Here is a 9,136-nt window from a genome sequence, read left to right as displayed (position 1 = left end):
AAATACACGTGACTAGTAGGAACTTAGCTACATTTAGTATGGTTCCAAGCCTGTGGTTTTAATCTTGGCTATGACACCTAGGTAAATATGTATTGTATGATTTAACTAGTACTCAGAATAAGTATACAAAAAATAATGATAAATTATTATAATTTATAATAAATGAATATAGTTATAATAAATAACCTCAGAATAAGTATGGTTTGGCATCTTGGGCCCATATTTTTCCCCTCAAATTATTTTAATCATACTCACAGATTCTGACTATATGCCATTCAAAATCAATTTTTTAAAAAAATCATTAAATTTGAAAATATGTCATACTAAACAAAGGCTTTTCGGCTATTACTTATATTCATTATAGGACTTGGAAGTATCTGGTAGTCAAGTATTTAATAGCTAGTCCCCAGCTTTTCACATAGTGTATTAATCCTGTTTCAGTTTATAGATGATCTAGCTGATTACTTAAAAACATAAAACTCAGTGACTAGCTTAATGGGTCTGATTTTAGTATACAACTTGAAAATCTAGGTGAATTAATTTTAAAAGTTCATATGATTTACATAAATTAAGGCTTTACTATTTCTGGATAAATCTTTACCTACATTCATAGGTAAGGGCCCAGAAATTTAATGTGACCCTGTGGGTGACATTTGGTTCACCAGGATATACCCTCACTTAAGGCACAATCTGACATAGAATAATCACTCCACAATTCTGTCTTAAATAAACAGCAGGACTCTAGACAAATGATAATTCTTGACAGGATTACCACAATCACTTAAATTTTCTAACACAAAGTTACAGCGATAGAAAATAAAAATATTCTAGATCAGCGGTCCCCAATCTTTTTGGCACCATTGACCCGTTTCATGGAAGCCAATGCTTCCATGGACTGGGGAGGAGGCTGTTGGTTTGGGGTTAATTCAATCACATTACATTTATTGTGCGGTCAAACCTCTCTGCTAATGATAATCTGTATCTGCAGCTGCTCCCCAGTGCTAGCATCACCGCCTCAGCTCAACCTCAGATCATCAGGCATCAGATTCTCATGAGGAGTGTGCAACCTAGATCCCTGGCATGCACAGTTTGCGGTAGGATTTGCACTCCTATGAGAATCTAATGCCACCATTGATCTCATAGGAGGAGCAGCTCAGTCCTAGATGGTGAGGACTGTAAGAAGATATTTCTATCAGGAATGGAGGGGAAGGAGAGAGAGCAGAGCAGGTGCTGAGGCTGCCCAAGCCATGGCCAGACAGGCATTCAGAGCGTTTCTTCCCCTCTTTGACCAAGCATTGGTTGAAAGTAGCACAGTTCAGACTTTAACCAAAAGAGGCAGTATTCTTCTGGAAAAATCTCAGGTAAAGGTATTGCAAGCAAGGTAGTAGCTGTTGGATTGGCCCTTCAAGGGAAGGGTGGAGAGATTTTACCAGTTAGCATGAAAGTTGGAAATAAAATTCTTCTCCCAGAATATGGAGGTACCAAAGTAGTTCTAGAGGACAGGATTATTTCTTACTTAGAGATGGTGATGTTATTGGAGAGTATGTATACTGAATAAATCACTATGGGGATGGTATCACACGAAGCTGTCCAGTCCACTGAAGTTCTGAAATCTCTCCTGATGTAAATAATTTCCATGTCTCTCCTTTATAATAAACTAATGGTATCCCCTCAAAAAGGGGAAGTGATCCTTATAAATCACTCTGGTAATCAAAAGTTATTTCTACATTTAATAGCCTCTCATCCTAATTTTTAGAGAAATTCTTCTGACATTTCAAGTATTAATTCACATGATTAATTTGTATACAGGTTGCCCAAACGTTTATTTTTTACTCCTGAGGACAACAGTATATCAAACTTATTAGACCATGAACTCCATATTTGAAGTTATGTTTGAGATTTTTCCAAATCTAACTTCTCTTTAAATTTATTTAGGCATAGTTAACTATGCCTGTTGACTCTGGACGGTTGCCTGAAGATTACAGTCCAGTGAAAGAAACCTGAACTTCAATTACTTACATTTTTAGGAAAAGCTAAATAATTATTCTTCAATTAGCTTTCACTCTGAGGAACTTTGCAAGAATCATTTTGACTAAATGTGAAATACTAAAAACACTCTAATGCTTCAGCTTTCACGAATTTTAGGAGAGCTCAACCATTTGAAATACTTCTGATAATAATCTCAAATTTTTTAAATTCTGTCTTATGAGGTGACCACAAAGTTGTCACTGATATTTATCAGTTATAATTCACAGCAGTCTTTTCTCACTTTTGTGATCTCAAATTCCCTGGTGCCTTCTTTTCTGGAAGTTATTATAACTGAAATAGCATTTTATTTAAACACACAGCATTCTCTTCTCAGGGGGAGCAGTGAGAGCATTTGTCTTCTCTGCAGTTGGGGGCAGGATGTAGTGAAGTGTCTATTAGGAGGACTTAAATTTGTATCTTTTAAGGAATTAAGTGAGAAGCAGCTGCTACTACATATGTTGCAGTATCTACTGAAGGATTTTTGAGTCTCAAATTAGATTTTTAGGTTAAAAAAAAGGACCCTGAGAGGTTAAATATACAAAAAACAAACAAACAAACAAACAAAAGCTAATTGTGGAGTTACTTTCTTAAGGAATTCTTCTCTTTGTCAGCAGAGGTGGAAATAACTTAATTCCATTTATGGAGCCCAAGATCATCTTTGGCTGCAAGAGGTTTATTGAAATAAAAAATTGTGTGCGAGTAAAGTTGACATTCACTGTCAGCTGCAGAAGGATAGAGGGGATGCACGTAACTATGCTGCATGTCTTGAAAGCTATTATTTTATTAGCTTTAGTGCTTGTCAGTAATAAACTTTTGTATTTCCTTGGGCATTTTATTTGGATGCGCAAGCATGCACGTGTGTGTGCACGTATGAGAGTTCGAGCAATATATATGCAGAGACTCAATTATTTCATTGATTACATGCAGTTTTGTTGAATAGCTAAGTTCTAGGGTTTGAGTCCAATTTTTATCACATTCTAAAACAACCTGAAAGCTATAAGCGGAAAAGAGAAAGTCAATACCTATATCTTCTCAGTTACTATTTCTACCAGAGATCCTGTCAGATATTTTAAAAATTCATACAACAGAGTATCTCAACTAAAATAAAAAGCCTTTGTCCACAGATGACTATAACATGTTTTTGATATACCAATATTCATTTCAAACTTGCTAAAGTTATTTACAAATTCATTATATGTCACTTTCACCTTCTTACTTTAGTGTTTGGTTAAAAGTTGAGTAGTAAATTTATTCCATCTGGCTTCTAATGTGCCACTAAAAAAGCCAAAAGTTCATTTATTCCATTTATTTCTAGTAAAAAATAATTAACCAAATGAAATAAACATTATAAAACTTGGATACAGCCACATAAAATTGTTTTCTTTTTACAGCTTTGAAAGAACTAAGACACTTAGAATTCTCTTTAGAATAAGACTCAGTCATATTAACCAACAGAAAAACTAACCTAAAAAGTGATCACTGTATATAAAAAATTCAAATTCCAAAAACATTAAATGTGTTTCCTGTTGTCAGGTATATATAAAATCATTCTGTATACTAGATTGTAATAAGTAGCAGGATTAATTTAAATCAGGTTTTATAGAGATGATTATTATTTATTATCTAAAACTGGAAAACTTGCCAAGGAATATTGATCTTTCATATTGTCCGCTAAAGAAAAAAAAATACCTCTTTAAACAGACAGTAATTTTATTATCCAGTAAAAATGCTGAATCCTTGTAGAGAAAAAAACAACAAAATGCTATTATACAGATTTTCAGTACGTACATTTATGGTGATTTTTATACTCATGTCTCAAACATAACTAAAATTGGATTTCGGACCTTGTCAATTTTAAAAAAACTTATTTAAGTGACTCAATGACTTGGCCTTTTTACACTTTTTAAAATTTCAGCCTGTTTTGGGGGCAAAAATATGTGCTCTGGAGCCAAAAAAATCTGTTTAAAATTCCAATTCTACCACTTCCATGGCAGGTAAGCCTGGATGAGATTTTTACATTGAGGACCCCGTAGTTTCCCCCTTGTAAAAATAATGTGACAAACATATTTATTTCAAGACATTGTTAATTAATTAATGGAAAGTCCACACAAAATGTCTAGAAGAAGGTGGCGGTTCAGTAATAATAATTACCCTCTTCATTCATAATATGATTATAGGCAAAAATTTTTATTTCATGCTGAAACCATGAGATAAAAAATAAATTTAAATATGTCATTTAAAAAGAAGAAAAAGAAATATCTATTTTAGCATAATCACGCTTGCTTGAGAAGTACTTCTGCCAAATGCACAAACTACTTAGTTATTTTCAGATTCTATCATCTGAATGCCTAATAACCAAAGTTATTAGCATGCAGACTATATACCTTATTACAGCACAGATTCAACTACTCTGAGGCTGTTTTTTTCTTGGGCCCTTTCATTTTTTTGTTGTTATTGCTTTTATCCTCTCTTCCTCTTGTTTGCCATTAGACACTGTGTTGCCATTTGAGGTTGGAAATGGAAAAATAAATTTAAAAAAAGAAGCAACTAAATGTATTCAAACCCATCAAATGTGCTATATAAATAGCTCTAGCACCGTTTTATACAAAAGGGGAGGAAATGAGGAATGATAATGTTGTCTAAAGTTAGGTTTCAGATTATCTGCAAAATTTAATGATCATGCTATCACCATGGATGGTATCTGTGAATACTGTCTAGTGATTAACTTAAATAGTATCCTGGTTAGCCATCTGGAAGAGCTAATGTTGATTCCCAAGGTGCCAAATGGGTTGTGGCTGAAACACTAAAAGAACCAGGAGCAGAGTATGGGATGGCAAGGTCGACCATCTCTTCTGGGACATTTTTGCACTATGTATGTACCAGTACATATATATTTATTCATGAACACAATTTAAATTTATATTTGTAAATACAATTTTTCCTCTTGATGAGAACTTTATGGTTCTCTTGAACTAAATTTCTATCTTTCCATTTTCTTGAGGCTATCTGCAGATACAGAAACCATCTGAGAGTTTTAGTGTTGGACACAACTATTCCTACCTTTTAAAATTCTTACCTCTAAATCATTAAAAAACAAATGCGTATCAGCAAGGTTAAAAATCATTTCCTCCATACGGAGACCAAGGGTTACAGCCATGGGGGGATCCTGAAAAGAAAATGCACACATAATGAGGCAAAATTTCAGTAACCACCAGAACATTTTAAGTGCATATTGCTGTGGGAGGAAGAGACTGCATGGACTTTTACTGAAGATCCAAAATATTTCCCAATTATCTACAAAGGTGACTTTCCAGAGGTTCAGGACATAACAAATGAACAGACACATCTGGGAATTTAGACATACATCAAGATGACTCAGCATATATTGTCACATAAAGCCACGTGTTCATGAGAGGAGGAGGAGGAAAGCCAGCTGGCTCATATGACCCAGTTTACACATAATTCACGGAAAGTCTTTTGGAGAAAGGTATTTGGATGGGACGCTGGAGAATGGGGCGAATTTGTTAAAAAGAGGAGAGAATATCCCTTTAAGATTGGCAACAAATAATCAGAATTAAAAGATAGAAGTACGTCAACTGGATGTGTGCAGGACTTCAAAAGAGAAAGTTATCTTGAGGTGAAATAAGAACAGCTGGTACAGGATGGTGCAACCACGACTTAATTATTAATTACATTTTGATCAACAGGGTAACAGGAATCTCTATTCAAACATGTGTCGAGTTTGGTCTCATCTGCATTTGACTAGGGTGGAAGAGGGGAAGGCTGACGATAACTAAAAGAAAATTACTTCCATAAATGTAATCTAGGTAGAAAATACATGCTGTGGGTAGCTTAACAAAAGTGAAGGGGTTAATAAGGAGTCAAAATGACTCAATTTTTGTTTACAGAACCAAGATATTAAACAGCAGCAAGGAGTTGAAAATCAAGACCAGAGTTGTTACTTGACCATGATTAACGACAGCTGAAGGCCTGGCAGCAAGTGGTGTTAAGACTAAAAAGTAAGAGAAGTTTAGGGATAGGGACAGGGAAGTAATTCATGCACAAACATTGTGTTTAAAATTATCAAAGTTGGAATGATCTCTAAAAGAGAACTGCTAATAGGTGTGACACTGGAGATACGGAAAATAGGAAACCTGGAAGGGACAGAGCCTTAGAATTTGAGACCAGATGGATGTTAGCAGGGAGAAGAATATGGTTTTGAATAAAGCTGACAAATGTAGAAGGATACTATTGGTGTTGGCTGAGAAGTTATTTTGGAAGACCTCAGAGGGTGATTTGGGTTGAGTGGCTGGGCCAGGAGCCAGACTGTAGGGATTTGAGAAGAGAGAACTGAAATTGTGTTTTCAGTGTTCTAATAAATGGCATTTCAAGAAATGTATTTAAACTCGGGGAAATGTAATGCTAACTTTACATAATTTATGATAAGAACAAGCAACCCAGGTCACGCCGAGCAGTATTCATCTATACCCCTGAGCTGATTCCACTCGCAAGTGGAATCCCCGCCTCATGCCGTACCTTCACGACAACCAGACTTACTCCTGCATTCCTTTCCACAATGCTTTGAGGCAAAAGCCCTAGAGTGCTAACATGTCTGAAGTGTCAGCTCTGTGTTCTGTAGCCATTAAAATCTGGAGCCTAGGAATTGCATGCTAAGAAATAGGAACTGAACGCCAAGAGGTCATTGAAGTGTGCAGCACAAAGCTAAGACTTGATGTGGGAGAAAATGCACATAAAACAATAACAACATGTTGGATTGCAACATAATTTTCTAATTGTTTACATCTTCTCATTCAAGATTTCTGTGGATTTCAGAGCTAGATACTCTCACTTCTCAAAAATGGATGTTGACTGTCACATACTTGACGGCATCCTGACACTGTGTTCTCCTAGTCAGCTTGACTCTGTCGCCACGTTCATCTGTCTTCCCACCAGTGACAGGACCATGTGGGGCAACATACCCAAATATCAAATAAATTCTGCTGTAGCCAACAAATATTCATTCAAAAACAAGAACAAAAATATTAAGTGCCTGTTTTGTGTTTCAAGGGGTTTTAGAACTCAGAAGGATCCCTGCTCTGTTTCCTTCCTGTAAAATTCTTTTTTCGTTGTTCATGTTTTTGTTGTTGCTGTTGAAAGAAAATCTCTGACAGTTCAATACATTTTTTAAAAAATACACATTTTGCCTTTTTTCTGTTAAAAAATTCCTCTTGCTAGTCTCTGTCTTTTTTGGGAGGTGGGGGAGGCGCTGGATAGGCAGAGAACATAGAAACTTTGTAAGTATTCTGCCTAGTCATGGAACCATGAACAAAAAATCTACAGAAATATCAGGAAAAATCAAATGTAATTACAGCATGAAAACACATAATTCCATTAGTGATGCTCTATGCTTTTGAGGAATGTTCACTGATGCAAGACAATAAAACCGAGCTCCACACTGCTCTGTTATGTTTGCGATGATGACTGCCTTATAGATATGTATTTCAGATGGGGGTTCAGAAACATCTTATTTAAAACGCTTTCCTTCTGGAGACCAGGTTGGTTAGACGCTTATCCTATGTTTTGCCAGTTTTTCTTTTTAAGTTTTAAATAAAATTATTAAATTTCTTATGCTCAGTCTTCACATTCTTTGCATTTACAGATCAGATTTATGGGGATGGGAGAAACCATACTGTTCCTCTTTGATTGTGACTTTGATTGATTCCATGCTTCTGAAGTACGTAACTCTCTATGCGACCCAAACAGTGATAGGAAAATCCATGAAGAATGTATTCTGTACATTTGATAAGCATGCAAGCAAATATAATTTTTTTTTAAAAAAATGCAAGGCTCCTCTAGCAAGCAAGCACAGCATATGGCATGATGAAAACTGTATTTGAGCACTCCACTGGAATGCAAACCCACGGCACTGGGAGGGCTGCTCATTTGTTTTTCAAGCTGCGGCGATTCCACATCACACACTAGGCTAGAGCCAGGACTTAGTAAGCATTTTGGCAAAATAATCATTTGTTAACTGGGAAAGTTTAGGTTTGTGGTTCGCTGGAGTGTGAACTAGCTGCATTTTACTAACGTTTCCAGAGAGCAAGGCCTGTTGAAAGGGAGATGTTTCGTCAGCCATGCCAAAGGCTTGGCACAGATGGGCTAGGGAGTGATGCCATAAGCCAAGGAAAACCATGCCTGTAAGAGGTGGTGATCTTGTTTCTAAGAGAATGTCTGGTGAGGGCTTACTTTCAAATATCTAATTTTACTTTTTGTTTTTTCCAGCTTACTAAGTCACTGGGACAGCTAATTCTAAGTAAGCAGATTACAGTACCATATTTTTCCAGCTAAAGGACTCACAGATCTAAGAATCCAAGAAAGATGACTGGACATTTGGTGTGTGTAGCCTGAGCAATGTCTCAGTGTCGGGCACCTTCTGCCTTGCCAAACTACCGCGACGGAGCTGCCAGCGCCTGCAATTTCACTGTTTTATCAGGCATCTGAGAGCGAAACATACTTCTGGACTCAGTCCAAGTTTTATACAAAGATGTTTGCTCATTTTCATTAGATGTTCGTAGAATTATAGGCACCTTATGAATCAAGAGTTGCTGCTTTTTTTCCCATTTAACTGTAGTGAGTGTTGAGTTTAGGGTCTAAAATGAAGTGATAGCAAAAACTTGGATAGAGGAAAAAAGTGGGATAGTAAAGGCACTCACAGGGTTTTGTGGAAGCTCTGATACGTATTACATATATATAATAGTTCCAAAAGGTTCAAAGTGTCTACCACAGAGTTTAATATGGGGAAAACTAAACTTCTGCCAATTTATTCTGTATATTGCTCTATCAAAACACTGAAAGCATTCCCAAGACATTTTACTGAATACAGAAAGAGAGAGAGAGAGAGAGAAGAAGATGATGAAGAAAATAAATAGCTCTTGGCCTTTAAATCTGTGGTTCTTAGCCAGATGTTACCAGTGTACAACCAAGTCAGGATCAAGTACAGCACTTCTCTAAATCAAAATACGAACGCCTATTAGCCATGTTAGCACAGAGCATAAATTGGAGCCAGACTGTCTGTCTACGGGCCTTTGCCCTAGATTGGGCCATCAGC

At 36.3% G+C, this 9,136-nt stretch overlaps 1 protein-coding gene and 1 pseudogene across 1 annotated transcript in view; one reads left to right on the top strand and one right to left on the bottom strand.

Moving 5' to 3' along the window:
- Positions 1-9,136, bottom strand: part of EYA4 (EYA transcriptional coactivator and phosphatase 4) — a 151,374-nt gene that overhangs the window by 12,372 nt on the left and 129,866 nt on the right. The window contains exon 10 of the mRNA XM_012665194.1: positions 5,105-5,194. Coding sequence (XP_012520648.1) covers positions 5,105-5,194 — 90 coding nt within the window. The remainder of the gene's footprint in view (positions 1-5,104; positions 5,195-9,136) is intronic.
- On the top strand, positions 1,248-1,554 carry LOC105827144 (annotated as a pseudogene).

This window comes from Propithecus coquereli, unplaced genomic scaffold (genome assembly GCF_000956105.1).
Source record: "Propithecus coquereli isolate 6110/MARCELLA unplaced genomic scaffold, Pcoq_1.0 Scaffold98, whole genome shotgun sequence".
Lineage (NCBI taxonomy): Eukaryota > Metazoa > Chordata > Mammalia > Primates > Indriidae > Propithecus > Propithecus coquereli.
The sequence above is the reverse complement of the archived record's forward strand: the minus strand, read 5'-3'. Positions and strand labels throughout refer to the sequence as shown.